Source organism: Taudactylus pleione, unplaced genomic scaffold (assembly GCF_031769625.1).
Source record: "Taudactylus pleione unplaced genomic scaffold, aTauple2 ptg000333l, whole genome shotgun sequence".
Lineage (NCBI taxonomy): Eukaryota > Metazoa > Chordata > Amphibia > Anura > Myobatrachidae > Taudactylus > Taudactylus pleione.
The window spans coordinates 8829457-8847729 of NW_028284734.1; the positions used below are offsets into that span (position 1 = coordinate 8829457).

At 44.6% G+C, this 18273-nt stretch overlaps 1 protein-coding gene across 1 annotated transcript in view; it reads right to left on the reverse strand.

Moving 5' to 3' along the window:
* The window catches only part of LOC148509028 (baculoviral IAP repeat-containing protein 1-like), a 196413-nt gene extending 181572 nt beyond the window's left edge, over positions 1-14841 (reverse strand). The window contains exons 1-4 of the mRNA XM_088443700.1: positions 14772-14841; positions 9141-9238; positions 8440-9026; positions 4621-4720 (exon numbers count right to left, since the gene is read on the reverse strand). Coding sequence (XP_088299826.1) covers positions 4621-4720; positions 8440-9013 — 674 coding nt within the window. The 5' untranslated portion in view covers positions 9014-9026; positions 9141-9238; positions 14772-14841. The remainder of the gene's footprint in view (positions 1-4620; positions 4721-8439; positions 9027-9140; positions 9239-14771) is intronic.
* Between the last annotated feature and the right edge of the window lie 3432 nt (positions 14842-18273).

An 18273-nucleotide genomic window follows, 5' to 3' on the forward strand; every position in this document is an offset into this window, starting at 1 on the left:
GGTACTGAAATCCAAAAGAGCTGATTAGTTTGCCAAGAGAGGAGGTATAGATTGAGAATAACAGAGGCCCTAACACAGAGCCTTGCGGTACTCCAACTGATAGAGGTAGCGAAGAGGAGGCAGAATCAGAAAAACGAACAGTGAAAGAGCGATCAGATAGGTAGGAAGAGAACCAAGAAAGAGCCATGTCCTTAAAACCCAGGGATTGTAGTGTTTGTATGAGAAGAGAGTGGTCAACAGTGTCAAAAGCAGCAGAGAGATCTAGAAGAATTAGGAGTGAGTAATGGCCTTTAGCCTTGGCAGTGACCAGATCATTTACTACCTTAGTCAGTGCTGTCTCTGTGGAGTGTTGGGAATGGAAGCCGGACTGAAGTGGGTCCAATAAGTTGTGTGAGTTAAGAAAGTGTGTGAGGCGGGTGTAGACAAGTCTCTCAAGTAGCTTGGAGGGGCATGGGAGCTGGGAGATAGGACGGTAATTTGAGAGAGTGTTGGGGTCAGAGTTTTGTTTTTTCAGAATAGGAGTAATCACTGCATGCTTGAACAGTGATGGAAAGTTGCCAGTAGAGAGAGAGAGATTACAGATTTTAGTTAGGGTTGGGATAAGCACAGGAGACAGAGCTTTACTGATTTGTGAGGGTATAGGATCTAGAGGACAGGTAATAGAGTAGGAGGATGAGAAGAGGGAAGATACTTCATCTTTGTTTGTGAGATCAAATGAAGAGAATGTGCCAGAGGATACAGGTAGCGAATTGAGCAGGTCACTAGCTGAGGAAGAGCATACCATTTCATTTCGGATCTCATTAATCTTGTCCATAAAATAGGAAGCAAAATCTTGCGCATTGATAGTAGCAGGTGGTTTGGGTGAGGGAGGGGTAAGAAGCAGTTTAAATGTATTAAAAAGTCGCTTGGGGTTAGAGGCTTGAGCAGAGATAAGAGATTGGAAATATGTTTGTTTGGCAGTGTCCAGAGCAGTACGATAAGAGTTGTAGATAGTCTTATATGTGAGGAAGTCACTTGGAGTATGAGACTTTCGCCACTGACGTTTTACTTTACGTGAGAGTTTTTGTAGATGCCTTGTAAAGTTAGAATGCCATGGTTGACGTCTAAGTCTACGTGGTGTGTGATGGGTGGCTGGAGCTACTTCATCAAGGGCTTTTTCTAGAATCTGGTTTAAGTGTGATGCAGCAGTCTCAGGAGAAGTGAATGTAGAAATTGGTGAGAGTTGTTTGTTGTAGAGATGTGGATAGTTGATGAAAGTTAATAGCATTAATATTTCTGCGGGTTTTAGGAGGTTTGGTTGATTTCACCGACGTTGAGGTTGATGTAATAGAGGAGAGTGTGCAGGTGATCAGGTTGTGATCTGAGAGAGGGAAAGGAGCATTAGTGAAATCAGAGACTGAGCATAGTCGGGTGAATACAAGATCAAGGCAGTGGCCCTCCTTATGAGTAGCGGAGTCAGTCCATTGGGAGAGGCCAAGAGAGGAGGTTAAAGAGAGTAGTTTGGAGGCATGAGGAGATTGTGGACTGTCAATGGGAATCTTGAAATCACCTATAATGATGGTGGAGATCTCAGAAGATAGGAAGTGAGGGAGCCAGGCAGAAAAATGTTCCAGAAATTGTTGAGGTGGCCCAGGTGGGCAATAGATAACAGCAACTCACAGAGAGAAAGGGGTGAAAGTCCTGATAGAATGTACTTCAAATTATGTAAATGTGAGTGAAGGTACCTGTGGGAGAACTGCGTATGTAAAAGATTGGGACAGGAATATTCCTACCCCACCTCCATTACAATTACCAGGCCTGGAGGTGTGTGAGAAGTGTAGGTTACCATATGAAAGTGCAGCAAGGGAGGCAGTGTCTGATTGTGTGAGCCATGTTTCTGTTATCGCAAGAAAGTTGAGGTTAGTTGAAATAAAGAGGTCGTGGATGGATGTTAGCTTATTGCAGACAGAGCGTGCATTCCAAAAGGCACATTTTAGTGACTTAGAGAGTGAGGGGAGGCACGCAATGTTTATGCGGTTAGCTGGATTTATAGCTCGTTGTGGGTGTGGCATGTGTGTTGGGCCTGGATTTGGTGATATGTCACCAGCTAATAGAAGCAATAGGAGAGAGATATAAATATATTGGTGGGATTTGTATGATAGATGTTTATGGTGACAGGTTGTGGATGTCATTGTCAATGTGTATAGATAAGATAAAAGCTCATGTGTGTTTGTAAGAGGAGAATGGATTAATGAGGCAGCAATATGTACAGAAGGATGAGGTGCAGGGAGAGTAAAGTATGTAGTAGCCTTAGAGATGATTCCATGTAGTGAGATAAGAAATAGAAGTTTTTGATACATTATGTTTTTTATATTATTCCAATCAAAATTGTTAAGTAATGGGTTTGTAATTACCTGGTATTAGATGTTGTTCAACTGTTTTTTTAACTGTTCAGAAAGCACACTTGATTTTAACCACACTTAATGCATAACCGCACCAAGCTGCCCTAGAACTGAATGTTCAGAAATAGTATGGCTGATTAAGACACTAGCCTCATCTGAGCCAATTGGTCAGTTGATTGAAATGCAAATTGATCAGTGGACATACATTGCTCTAAGTTTAAGAAAACAGGCAGTATGACACTATAAACTGTGCTTCAGTGATCCCCATCCAAACACAGGTAATTACTATTGCTAGCAAGTCATAAAAGATTCCCATATATTTAAACAAAACCAATTACAGACATGTACAAGATTATACACATACTTTAAATGCCCAGCTAATTTTGCATTAGTGCAAATATAGATCAGGAGTTGTGGTTTGCAGGATGGCAAGGAATATCACATACATTGCCTATACAGCTGCTGGTGCATGGGGGTTAATGCAGATTCTGGCACTTGTAGTACTCAGCAAGGAATATCACATACATTGCCTATACAGCTGCTGGTGCTTGGGGGTTAATGCAGATTCTGGCACTTGTACTACTCAGCAAGGAATATCACATACATTGCCTATACAGCTGCTGGTGCATGGGGGTTAATGCAGATTCTGGCACTTGTAGTACTCAGCAAGGAATATCACATACATTGCCTATACAGCTGCTGGTGCATGGGGGTTAATGCAGATGCTGGCACTTGTAGTACTCAGCAAGGAATATCACATACATTGCCTATACAGCTGCTGGTGCATGGGGGTTAATGCAGATTCATCAGACTCATTCCCCCCCACAGCCCCAGTGTTTCAAACTCATTCTCCCCCCCAGTCCCCGTGAGTCAGACTCATTCTTCCCCCCCCCCCAGCCCCAGTGTGTCAGACTCATTCTCAACCCAGCCCCAACATTAGCCACATTCTCCCCCCCAGCCCCAGCATGTCAGCCTAATTCTCCCCCCCAGCCCCAGCTTCAGCCTCATTCTCCCAGTCAGCCCCAGTGTGTCAGACTCATTCTCCCCCCCATCTAGCCCCAGTGTGTCACACTCATTCTCCCCCCCCAGTGTGTCAGATTCATTCTCTGGAGCCCGCTCCAGCTTCAATCATTTATTTAATGGGGACCGGGTCGGCGGGCAGCGGCGCTGTCGGATGCAGGCGGCCATGGCCCCTGCATCACAGCGGGCCCCGGTGCAGAGCATCGGCTGCACTGCCGCTAGTTCCGCCCCTGCCACAAGTATTCATCAGCGGCACATTAAACTGAAGTACAATTTTAGCAATCAATTAAACGTAATCATCTCAGCTTGAGTCTCATATCCAAAATGCTTGAGATCAGGGGTATTTTGGATATCGGAATATTCGGTATTTTGGAATAATTGCATATCATAATGAGATGTCTTGGGAATAGGACTCAAATCTAAACACAGAATGCATTTATGTTTCATATACACCTTATACACCCAGCCTGCAGGCAATGGCGTCCCTACCTCTCTTTGCACCTGGTGCGGGCAGCGGCGGGGAGCTGACTGAGCACGGTGGTGCCGCAATTCAGACCTCGTGGCCCGGACCCCATTTTTTGTCACACCTGGGGTTCTGGAGGTGCAGGCTGCCCCCGGGGACCAGCCTGTTTGAAGTGCCAGCTACCTCGCTGTGCTAGGAGCTGAGTGCTGCACGTAATGCAGCACCCAGCTCCTGTCACTGAGGAGGAGCCAGCACTTTGGTGTCACCCCTCGGCTGGTGACACACGGGTGCGGCCTGCAGGTAATTTTCTACAACATTTTCAATAATTCTGTGGCTTAAACAAAGTTTGCGTACATACATGAAATTAATTTATGTTTCATATGGGTTGGGAATGATATGCTGGTGACTGAAAAGCCACCGGTTCAAATCCCAACGCCGGAAGCCTGATGGAGTGAAATCCCAACAGAGGCATTAAGTACCCTAACCCCCCCCCTAACCTCAGCCCTCCCTTGGTGGTGCCTAACCCTAACCTCCCTGGGGGGGTGCATAACCCCCCATTCCCGCACTCTAAACCTTATTTTCGGGATGGCGGGGGCCGGGATGCAATTGTAGAAATTAAGTTATCAGCCATTCTTCAAGGAGGTAAAGCAGGCGATATCACAGATATCTCCTGCTTACCTTTCTCTTGTGGAATGGACAGTGAACATTCCACAAGAGAAAGGTAAGCAGGTAAGCAGTAGATGTTCTGTTACTCACTCAGGAAACCATTTGGCATGTTCTTTCCATGGGTCATCCGTTTCCTCCCAGTGTCCTAGGCAGCCGGCACAAGAGAAGCACTTCACAGTGTCTCTTCTACCTGTATGAGTTGGAAATATATAATAAAAGGATTTTTAGATAGTGTTAAGAGAAAGTTTTCAATGTATTTTATGTGGTTCTGGCTTTTTCAAAGTTTTTTATGTGGTTCTGGCTTTTTCAAAGTTTTTTATGTGGTTCTAGCTTTTTTAATGTATTTTGTGTGGATCTGGCTTTTTTCAATGGATTTCTATGTGGATCTAGCTTTTCCAATGTATTTTATATGGATCTGGTTTTTTCAATGTTTTCTTTTTACGTGATTCAGGCTTTTTCAATGTATTTTATGTGGATCTGGCTTTTTTTCAATGTATTTTATGTGGATCTGGCTATTTCAATGTATTTTATGTGGTTCTGGCTTTTTCAAAAAATGTTATGTGGTTCTAGCTTTTTTAATATATTTTGTGTGGATCTGGCTTTTTCAATATAAATATAGATCCTGCTTTTCTTATATGCTGTATGTAGAATTAATGTGTATGGGTTCTGGTTTCCTGTGGGTGTGCGGGTGGGTGTGTGCATGCGTGAATTTACAGAAATCTTCTCTCCTATATTTTTGTATTTGCATAGTTTTATACAGGGGCGGATTGGGCCACCGGGACACCGGGCCGGTTCCTGCTGGGCTGGTCCCCTCAGTGGCCGGCGGCCGCCCAGTACTTTCCCACCCCCGCTACTCAGCTCCGATCAGGCAGCTCTACATCTTCAGATGCAAATGCTGCTAATGAAAAAAAAAAGGCAGATGGGGGGAGCTGCTGCGTAGCTGCAGCAGCTCCTCCCACAAGCCTTTGCGGAGCCTGTCCGTCACCACCTTCACTCCGCCTCTGTCCAGCCCCTCTGCAGCTCGGTCCAACTCCCCACCTCCAGGACAGCAGCCAGCCTGCACAGTGACGCTGCGGCCTAGAGAGACAAGCAATGGCCAGACAAAACTGAGGATCTGCAAGTAAGTGGCGGCAGCGGCTGCACGGGGTGGGATGGGGGGGCAAGGTTGAGACAAACACAGGGACTGGGGGGAATGAGGCTGACACATATTGGGACAAGGGGACAGAGGGGCTGCTGACACACACAGGGTCTGGTGGGAATGGGGCTGAGACACAAACTGGCTGAGGAATGGGGTTGAGACACACACTGGGGCTGAAGGAAATTAAGCTGAAACACATTGGGGCTGGGGTACATGGGCTGGTGGGAATGAGGCAAGCACACATTCTGGCTAGGGTACAGTGGCTGCGACACACACTGGGGCTGGGGGCAATGAGGCTGACACACACTGGGGCTGAGACACATGGGCTGAGACACACACTGGGGCTGGGTGGGAATATGGCTGAGACACACACTGGGCTGAGGCACACAGGGGCTGGGGAATGTGGTTGAGACACACACTGGGGCTGGAGGAAATGAGGCTGACACACACTGGGGCTGAGACACACACTGGGGGTTGAGACACACACTGGGGCTTAGACACACACTGGGGCTGGGGGCAATGAGGCTGACACACACTGGGGCTGAGACACATGGGCTGAGAAACACACTGGGGCTGGGGGGGATGTGGCTGAGACACACACTGGGGCTGAGGCACACAGGGACTGGGGAATGTGGTTGAGTCACACACTGGGGCTGGGGGAAATGAGGCTGACACACACTGGGGTTGAGACACACACTGGGGCTGGGGGAATGAGGCTGACACACACTGGGGCTGGGGGGAATGAGGCTGACATACACTGGGGCTGAGACACACCCTGGGGTTGGGGAATGCGGATGAGACACACACTGGGGTTAGGGATAATGAGGCCGACACACACTGGGGCTGAGACACACAATGGGGCTGGCAAATGAGATTGAGACACACACTGGGGCTGGGGAATGAGATTGAGACACACACTGGGGCTTAGGCACACACTGGGGCTGGGGAATGGGGTTGAGACACACTGGGGCTGGAAGGAATGAGGCTTATACACACACTGGGGCTGGGAAATGGGGTTGAGAAACACTGAGGCTGGGGGGTCATGAGGCTGACGAATGAGATTGAGACACACACTGGGGCTGGGGAATGGGGTTTAGACACACACTGGGGCTGGGGGAAATGAGGCAGACACACACTGGGGTTGGGGAATGGGGTTGGGACACAGACTGGGGCTGGGAGAAATGGGTCTGAGAGACACACTGGGTCTGAGGGAATGGGGTTGAGAGACATACTGGGGCTGGGGGAATGAGGCTCAGATCTACAGGTGGGCCTAGGTATGGAGAGATGGAGGGGGTCCTGGAGAGACACATGGGGTCTTGGAGAGGGACATGGAGGCCTGGAGATAGAGACACAGGGAGTCTGTTGAACTACAGGGGGGTCCAGGGATGGAGAGATGTAAGAATGTCTGGAGTAACACGGGGGGCTGGAGAGACACAGAAATTGTTTGATCAGGGAAATTCACATATTTCCCTGCACAAAGACGCTGCCCAGTGAGGCTCATATTCTTCAGAGGTTCCCCATTGCAGAGAAACTGCCATATACTGTAGGTAAGCAAAAAGACTTCCAAACTGACTGGCCTGTACCTAGTGCAGAGGGATGGGGGATCCCAAAAAGAGAGTATCATTCACCAAGATTTCTGTTGCTGACCCTGCTCACTTCAGTGGCTTGGAAAAGCCCCTCCAGGCCCTAAGAGGAGGGAGTATCCTGCCTCCCCGCCACATACCGCATCCCTTCAACAGACCCACCCCTTCAACAGATCCACCCCCACAGGTGCTGCTTCCAGAAATTTCCCGAGCTGGTTTTCCATCCAAATCCGCCCCTGGTTTTATATATTATTTGATAGATTGACATGTTATAATATCACCCACCTCCAAAAGCCCAAATTTTGACAATTTGTTTGTAAAAATTTAGTTTACACATCAATTGATGCCCCTGCCCTGCTGTAGCTCCTCCCACATCACCCACGGCTCCCCCACCTCTACCCCATACATTCCTGAACCTATTTTTCTGGAAATATAGCACTGAATTCCAGAATGGGTCGTCAAAACATTCAGTCAGCCCAGTTGATATAAAGGGACATGACCAAATCTGGGAGGTGTGGCCATGCCCTCATTGAAAAAAAGCTGAATGGAAAATATAATGCAGCCTACCACAAGGCTCACCAGGACCCTACAAGGCCAAGCCTGTGTAATTAGCACCTGCTCCCCATCCCTCCCGGTGCCCCTAGGTTTAATATGCCACCCTGATATACCATACTATTTAGACTTTTACTGGTTTTCAGCACCCCTACTAGTGCATGAATGTCAACTACAGTAAGTAAGGTAAATACCGCCAAGACCAGGCTCCTTGGAACCACTCACCTTTCTGTGTTGATCATACAGCACCTCTTAGCTGGTTGTTTAAGATGAATCCTCCCTGACCATCAAGGTTAATCACTTATGTCCCATGGTGAAGAAGCTAGATGGATTCATTATGTCCTACATGCCCATAACACTGAGATCCTGGCTCCTGCATGCTCTAACATGGCTGCCCTATCCCAGTTACATAAACTTTTGGGTGGGGTATGCCTTTTTTGTGGGGTGCTGTCTACCCAACAGTTCATTTTTCCTTGTATGTTATTAAGCTGACTACTCTAGATGGGATAAAATGACTGCTTGATGATTAGCGCATAATACTTTATTTACTTAACATTTGTTTTAGATTGTTAAATAACCAAAGAACATGTGAACCTGCCATTTCTCTTTACATAAATAACACATATGTGAGCTCACCAGTAAAGAAGAACCCCGCAATGGCAAGTTGTGCAGGTTGAATCCTGGCATAGAAAGGCCAATTTGTGAAAGAGTTTAATCTGGATTCCTCTGTTATATATCCCTGCAGAGATTCCTGGTCAGTCTGTGAATGCTGAACCTTTACCTCGTATTTAGAAATATTGCCAATGTCTTCTCCTTTTAAGAAACTACAGGTTGGGTTGTGATTTCCATGATATTTGCTTGGTGGGGTTCTTAAAGATTTGCAGTTGAAAACAATCCCACAGCAGAAGCACTGGACGCTGATACCAGTGAAATATAGCCCAGCACTGGCCATCTCTTTTGGACACCAACTTGACAATTTGTCATGTGAATGGAAAGATCTCAATCTCCTGACCTCACATCTCATTTCAAAATTGTAACTCGTCCCCAGTTGTTGACGTATAGCGACATGACTTTTGTGATTATTAGTGGGAAATCCAAAACCAGAGAAAAAGGTTAAAAGATTATTTATAGTCTCTACAGGATCAGGCTCTTTAAAATTAATTAAATCAACATTATCCTCGCCATCTTCACTCTGATTGACAGAAGCCATTTCCTACATGAAACTTTAATAAACAAAAATAGATTATTATCAAGATTTATATAGTGCCAGCATGCTCTGTTGCTTTACAATTATTTGGGACAAACAGGCATAAAACAAAACATGGGTGTATACTTACGAAGCAGCAGAGCCGTAACTAGACTTTTTGGTGCCCTGTACCAGAAAGAGCATTAGATTGTATAAAAGGTCCCGCAATCGCCGCCATTTTCATTCTGGCTGTGGAGAGTGAAGAGGAAGGAGGGGGCTATGATCACTGTGCTGTTGCTGTGTGTGCATAGGGGCTGGCTACTGTTGTCACTTGTCAGGCGCTGACTGCTTAATGTCCATACTGCATAGGGGCTGGCTGGCTGTTGTCACTTGTCATAGGGGTTGGCTGGCTGCTGTCACTTGTCATAGGGGCTGGCTGGCTGTTGTCCACTAGTCCATACTCCATACTAAGGCTGGCTACTGTGCTGGGCTGTGCTGTGCCTGTTGTCCATAAGGGCTGTGTTACTCTAGTATACTAGGAGCTGTGCTGCAAACAGAAGAGGGGGGCTTCAGTCCAGTGGCTCCTGTGTCACTGCAGTCCATAAGGGTTGCTGCTGTGTTGTCAAAAGGGTGCTCTGTCCATCAGGGGGGCTCTTCACCCCCAGTGTGTGTGCACATGTTACCCACACTTATCAGCAATGTAGCTGTGCAGGATTGCTGCATCTGTCGTTTATCAAGGGACTGCTGCGTCGTTTAGGGCTGCTCTAACCCCCCCGAATTGCAAAAAAAAAAAATTGTGTGTGTGAGTGCGCATTAAGTCACAATTATCAGCAATGTCGCTGCACAGGATTGCTGCATTTGTTGTTTATCAAGGGGCTGCTGCCTTGTTCAAGGGTGCTCTTCCCCAGTTTTAAATATATATATATTTTTTGTATGGTTGTGTGCATTAGCTGCAACTTAGCTGTGCTATAATTTGCTTGGTAACACTGCTGTAAGACCGCAGTGAGTATGGAGGACAGTCACATCTAAAGCAATGTCAGCTTTAGAGAAACAAAAAATTGGCAATATGCCATTCACTACACGAAGTGGCAAGGAAAGGCCTTGGCCTTTGTTTATGACTGGTGGTTCTAGTTGTGATGATTTAAACCCTTCTGCTTGCAGGAGAGTTACAAAAAAATTTTTAATTGTCTCTGAAAAGTCACAGATCCCCGAGGAGAGTCCAAGTGTATACGCGGTTGCCATGTGTGAGCCTGACCTTTCTAATACTGTACTTGAAGAGGATCCTCCTTCCATCATTTGTGTGCCCTCTGCAAATGTGGGGATGAGCAGCACAAGTCAACATGCTGACATAGAAACTGAGGATGCTTCTGTGGAATTGCACCAGGAGGATGAGGAGGATATTTATGTAGTTGGCGAAAACAAGGATGATGAGGATGTTGATGATGAGTATGTTGATGCCGATGATATTTGTGTAAAAGCTGTAAATCAGGCAACAGTTGTTGCCCATGGTGAGAAAATCCCATTGCTGCCATGCATGGGCAAAATACCAAAAATTCCACTTCTCATGCGTGGAATTATTTCCACCAAAATCCAGACAACCTTTGCCAAGCCATTTGTAACAATTGCCATGTAACAGCAACCTTAACCATCTAGGAACCTCCTCTCTGTTACGTCACTTACAGGGCATTCTTCAAATTGGAAAGGGTATGTCAAATTCTGAAACTTTGGGGACAAAAAACTGACAAATCAGTCCAGTGTCACCTAGCTGCCCCCTTCTATCTGGATCCAAGTGCCTGCAATCTCCACCACCAACACTTACATCATCATCAACATCCTCATTCATGATCGGAAGTAGTCCTGCATCCAATTTCATAAGCATGACTGACTCCTCACCTATCCATAATTCCTCAGAAGGATCCTTGAGGGCTACACCTGTTGTTGCTGCTGGGGGTGGATCTTCATCCCAGAAAGGGACCAAGAAGACTACAACTAGTAGTAATTTGAATAAACAATTGACTATTAAACAGTCCTTTGATAGAGGAAGTAAGTATAACAGCTGTCACCCAGTTTCACAGCGGATCACTGATGCCATGACGGCTGTGCTAGTATTAGATGGTGAAATAATAGAAAATGAGGATGATAGTGTGGAGGAAATGCAAAAGCAGGATGAGGGGGAAATTTGTGCCCTATCTAATGCTAATGAGGATGTTGACGATGAGGATGTAGTTTGTGTAAATCAGCCACCAGGGCTAGCAGTTCTTGTTTATGATAAAAAGATAGCCATAAAAGCCACATCTTGGGTGTGGAATTATTTTAATCTAAATTCTGACAACAGTTGTGAAGTCATCTGTTCCATTTGTAAGGCCAAAGATAGCAGAGGAAGGGACGTTAACCATCTAGGCACCTCCTCCCTGTTATGTCATTTGCAACGAGTTCATGCAATTTGTTTAACAAAATTCTAATAATTTTTAAATTAATAACAAGCAGTCCAGTATCAGCTACCAGCAGTTTAGACCAGCACATGCAATCTCCACCACCAACACCCTCATCAGCAACCTCCTCCTTAATAATTGAAGGTAATCCTTCCAAAAAATGTTTTGTGGGGGCCCATACAAACCAAGGAGTTCAGCCACAAAAGTGTCAGTCCTAGTTGCTAAAGTGCTTGGTTTGTTAAACTGTGCATGTCCTTTTTAATATCCCACATAAGACTGGGTGAGAGGGACAATTCCATATTGCACCTCTTTTCTTTACCTTTTGCACAATTTAGGCATTGCCAACTGACATTATTATAGTTTATTAAACTGCAGTAGAGAGAGAACCTCTTTTTATCAAACTTAATTTGACAGATACCACCCCCCAACCATGCCAATAACCCCTCCCCCTGGCACTCCCACTTTTCCTCCCCTTTTGATAGTGCTTGATATCCATTTGATATCAAATTAATATTAACTTTATGTCATTTTGATATAAATTTTATATGAATTTCATATTAATGCGATATCAACTTTATATAAATTTTATATAAAATTTGTTTTCATCTAAAGAAGCTGTGGTTAAACATCCATTGAAAAGTACCCCTATGTATAATGAATGCTGTTAACCCTTAGACGGTGCAGCAGCAGAAAGATGCTGTGTCCCTGGTCTACTTAAATTGGAATAATATGTTGTTACTCAGTCTTTGAAATGTTGATTGTTATAAAATAAGCTTACATTCTGTTATGAACAGTGGCGTAACTAGGGCAGGGTCACCGGGGCATGTGCCCTGGGCGCCGTGGAACCAGTGGTACGGGGAGCGCCGCTGGCTTCGGTACTGGCCCATCCTAGTTAGCCAGTGTAGTGCCAACTACAGTGAGTGCGGTCAGCGCTACACATTTACACAGGACTGGCGCTAGGCTTCCCTGTGCCCAGCACTGGTCCTGTGCTGCACTGCCAAGCCCCTTCCCTCCCCCTGAGCGCTAACCCAATAGCACCAGGCGGAGGGTGGGGGGCGGGCTCAAGCTTGTGCATTTACACACACATTGCCGCTAGCGCGTCAGACAGACTCTCATTGGGCTGCTGCTACGCCCACTGCAAGAGCCGGGCTGGAGCTCACTCATGAGCTCCGTCTTCCGGCTCCTGCAGTGGGTAATGGGAGAGATGTCATGATGTCTTGACGTCTCTCCCATAATGCAGAGTGCGCCAGCCTGGGAGGACTGACGTGCGGACGGCGGCGGAAGCAGTAGCCTGAGCCGGAGCCGAAGCATGGAGTCAGGTAAGTGTATTTTTCTTCTTTTATTTACTGTGTTTTATTTACGGTGTTTATTTACGGGGGGGAGGGAGTTGGACTACTACTGGGGGCACCACTAGGGGGCTAATACTGGGGGCACTGCATTGGGGGGGTGGACTACCACTGGGGGCACCACTGGGGGTGACCTCTACTGGGAGCACCACTGGGTGGGACCTCTACAGGGGGCACTACTGTGGGGGACCTCTACTGTGGGGGACCTCTACTGGGGGCACCACTGGGGGGACCTCTACTGGGGGGGACCTATACTGGGGGGGACCTATACTGGGGGCACCACTGGGGGAGACCTCTACTGGGGGGACCACTGGGGGAGACCTCTACTGGGGGGACCACTATTGGGGGCACTGCATTGGGGGACAACTACTGGGACCACTGCACAGGGGGTACTACTACTGGGGGCACTACATAAAGGGCATTGCATAGGAGGGACTACTACTGGGGGCACTATATAAATGGCACTGCATAGGGAGGCTTCTACTGGGGGCACTATATAAAGAGCACTGCATAGGGGGGACCACTACTGGGGCACTGCATAGGGGGTCTACTACTGGGGGCACTATATAAGGGGCTTACAACTTGGGGAACAAGGGACACTGCACTGGGGGAACCACTACTGGGGGCACTGAATAGAGAGGACCACTACAGGGGGCACTGGATAGGGGGGACTGCTACTGGGTGCACTATATAAAAGGGACTGCATTGGGGGGACCACTACTGGGGCACTGCATAGGGGGGTCTACTACTGGGGTCTACTACTGGGGGCACCTATTTCTCTGCAGAAATTCCCAGCTTTAAATAATAAATTATCAATCTATATTGGTGTCACTTGCCATACATACAGTATGGGAATGATTATTAATCAATACGCAATATAGCAATATTTTCAGATCAATATTTAAAGTGCATGAAGAAAAACACTATCATAGCAAGGCATGGACAGTGAACTATATGCAGCAGAATTGATTACTGTGTAATATATACACAGCCAATAATATATAATAATATATAGCCTATAATCAAACAAGCCAATCATCACTATACACACCTATCTCTGCTCAAGTTACACCATAGACATTCAAAGGTATATAGCACTCGCTATTTAGTTTTTGAAGGTGTACAACTGACTGCGTGTCTGTGATAGCTGTAAATTGATCGCTATAGAAACTTCTGTTGTGTCAGGGAGAACAGAGATACATGGTATCTAAGATACTAAGTAAATAACCACAAACCCTTTGCTCAAAGCAGAGAGCCAGAAATAAACTTTATGTTAATGATTCGAACCTAAAGTCAGTGGTAACTAAACATCAGTAAAATAAATATTAAACACGGATATGAAAGAAGTATACAAGGAATAATATTTAACCCCTTATGAATTAGATGAAGAGAAATAATGAAATATCTCATAAGTAAATTGATTGTAGAATAACTCTCATAAGGAAAATCAATTATTGGGAACATGAGGGCACTCCTACTAAGTGGAAGATTTTAAACACTGTTTATATCTATTTGCGCAACTATCATTTAATATTTAGCTATCATTTTAAGAGACAATTTAATAAAAGTTATGTTTTATTTATAATACATCAATACATTGGACAGATATATACTTGTATGTTATTAGGGGATAAGTGTCTGAAGAAACTATATAAAGGGGCATTAGTAGCACACCTGTATGACAACAGGATCCGTTTGAAGGTGTAATAGATAATAACCAATTCATTATAATGGTAAATATCCCTGCAACACTACTTAAATAATTATAGACAAGTGATTGACTAGTGCAGGAACACCACTGTATCCTATAAAATTACATCTCTGTACCAACAAACAGGATGAGAGAGAGAAAGAGATCTATACAAATAATTAGAACTAAGCTATTGCTTCCTCCTAGAATGGATAAGCATATTACTAAGATATACATTATAATATATATATATATATATATATATATATATATATATATAGTTATGGTCACTTGGGTCAAAAGAGGGCACTCACCAGTATAAGTAAAATGAAGACTTTATTAATTCAAGAGAGTAAGTATCACAAGTCGTCGTTTCGACCCCTGAGGGTCATTGTCAAGACAGTCCAAAAAGGCATCAGCACAGCATACAGTCAATAGGTACACTGACTTAGCCTCCCAGGCTCCCTTTTAAGTAGTAGCTAACTAGCCAGGAAGGAAATGCCATATAAGGGCGATGCATATAAACCCTAATAGGCAGTAGCTGATAATAAGCAATTGATTACTAGACAGGAAAGAAATTTCTTATAGGAAATCGAACAATAGACAATTAAATACTCACAGAATTGCACCACAATGTCTTTTTCAATATATCTGTAGCCCCACACAATATTTTTTCAATAGGATTTACAAGCGAATTTCTGGCACTTTGAAGCAATCCTCATTTTACAGATGTAAGTATTGGGCAGGAATATACAAAATATGGAGGTGTTATAGGAGAACTCATTCAGTCACTTTGACAGCATAATGAATGGCTGTCTGTATTGAAGCAATGATCAAGTATCCCAGGCCTGGCACTCTACAAGACTTATGCAAGTTCTAGGGGGTTGCTAACTTCATGAGGGAGTTCATAGAGGATTTTGCAACAAAAGCAAAGCCCCTTTCTGAACTGCTAAGAGGTGAGGAACCTTCATTAAAAGACTGGGCAAAAACACAGGAAGTGGAATTTTCTACACTGAAAAGAGATCTTTCCTCTGCCCCAGTGCTAGCCACTCCACACCAGGAAGGTGACATGGCCATTCAGGCCCATGCTGGCCCAGAGTCTATATCAGCGGTCCTGCTACAACAAGTAGAATCTGTGAGTAGACCACTAGGGTATTTCTCAAGACTCCTTTCACCAGTTGAAAGAGGTTTTGATGAGTGTGCAAAGCAACTTGCAGCCTTTCATTATGCTGTCAAAGTGACTAAGCATATTGTAGGGTTCAGGCAGCTCAATGTGCAAACACCACACTCTCCATTAACCCTCCTACTCCAAGACACACTTTCTGGAGTCTCTCAACAGACGATTGGGATAATGGACCTCAGTGGACGGAATATCAAAATCTGTCACAAGGCTAAGTATGTCCTTTCCCAGTTGTTAAACAACTGGAACAGAGCATGATTGTGGTCAGGTAATACATTCCTTCACAACACCATACTTTAGACAGGTAGTGCACCCTGATGACAGAATCATCTTTGTTGATGGGTCATGCTTTCAACTGGATGGGTTATATGTGACAGGATATGAGGTCTTGGTTGAGACCACAGGAACTCAAGAGTCTGGTAAGACTCCCAGGTCACCTGTCAGCCCAATGTGCTGAATTGGAGGCAGTGAAGGAAGCACTCTTCATCCACCCCCCAGGGAGATGCACTATATATAGTGACAGCTCATATGTAGTGCGGTCTCTCACATTACATCTCGAGACTTGGCACAAAACGTGGATTCGTGGACAGCCAGTATAAACCTCTGATGCATGTTTCAGTTTTAAAGGAACTTTGGGAATGGGGTAAGACCCATCCTGATGATGCAGCAATCATCAAAGTGCCTTCACACCAAAAAGGGAGCGATCCCCTAATCTTGGGTAACAATGCAGCGGATCAAGTGGCAAAAATGTCAGCAGTATCTGGGATCTTTCATGATCTGGATGCTGAAACTTTGCCCTCAGTCCAGGTGGCAGTACATAGAAAAGTCCTTGAAGAAGGACCGGTGTCATTTGAAAAGGAACAGGCAAAAGACTCTGTTCTTATGACTCACAGAATTTCGCCACAAGATACCTGGTCTATCAGACAGGGTATACTGTGCCACTCACCAGGAGAAGGATTAGAACCTCTCCCTGCAGTACCCTCACAACTTCAAGTAGAACTGACAAAGCTCAATCATCAGTTACTTGGACATCCTGGCTGGGATAAACTTTTCTCTTCTGTTAAAGAGCAAATTATACTGGTCAGGAATGTTGAAAACAGCAGAAAATGTTACCCAACAGTGTTTGGTGTGTGCCCAAATCAACCCCCGGGCACCAGCTCTTAAGCCAGTGTTACAGCGTGTGCCTCCTGCAGCGGCCACTATATATATATATATATATATATATAGTATATCCAGGTCCGGCTCACCAGATAATGAAAAAGATCCAGCAGGGGTGCCCTCACAAAGGGGTAGATAAGGAGCTGAAAGTGCGGCACTCCTCTCAAAATAAACCACATGGAGTCCAATAAATGGACTCTGTGCGGTTTATTTTGAGGGGAGTGCCGCACTTTCAGCTCCATATACATATATATATATATATAGCAAATTGTCACAATATTCATGGATTCATGGACAAGTGCACTCTCCAAAGTCTTATTAGATTAATGTTTCATTTAGGCTTCAAATGGCCATCCTCATTATACATAAGAGAAATATGTCATCAAGAAATGTGTCAACATTTCAGTCCTCAGTGGACCTTCTTCAGGACTTAGATTTTCAATCACAAAATGATAGACAAATATCATAAAGCACAACAGTGTCTGTGGAGTATAAGAAACAACACAAATAAACAAACTAAGTCTCTCAGGCTTCACGTACCATAAACAAACGGACATATGTAGGCAGCTCAAAAACAATACACAACTACTCAAAATAATATATAATAAATATACCAATCAAAATATATATGGGCATATGTTATATTATTTGGATCTGAACAATCCTAGTGGCACCCCTACTGGCGACAAGCTATTAATGGTGTGAGTGCAGGATTTATGCAATATATATATATATATATATATTTTTTTTTTTAAAGCACTATTCCACGGCACTCACCATTCCTAGATTTGGGGTGCAACATGGTATGTGACCAAATTGTTTAAATAGAAATCACAACAGCTCTGTACTCACCATAATAACTAGCAATAATAATAAACGGGTTTTGGTTCATGAATTGATCATTGCATTTAAGCTTGCCGCAAAATGATTAAGTAAAAAAAGTAGGAATGGTGAGTGCTGTGGATTCGTGCTTTTTGTTTATTTGATTAATATTTTTTCATTTATCATTACATTTTCTCATGCACGAATTTAACCTGGCTTGTGTTTTCCAGGGGCGTATCTTCCTATTGGCCGCCAGGGGCGCCGTTGCCAACATTAATGATCTCTATCCCTGGTCTCCTTTTGTCTCCTATGCTCTGCTCTGCTCAGCTCTGTCCTCCATTGACTACTAATGTGTATCAGGCTTCTTATATGTCCCTTCATATCAGAAACATTTAAAATTAGAGAGACTACATTTTTTTTTTTTACCTAATATATCTCTTCCCCCACAATACCCACCATATACCAATCACCACTCACTGATTCCCATATGTCAATCATGCAGGAGAAGAGTGCCATATCAATCACAAGGCTCTATTCGCAAGGTAATTTGCATATATGCAAATTATCTTGCCCACAATGCATCTAGTTTGTTATTGATGCCCTCTTTTCCTGTGTAATTGACATATAGAAATTAATAAACAGTGCATTGCATGTAG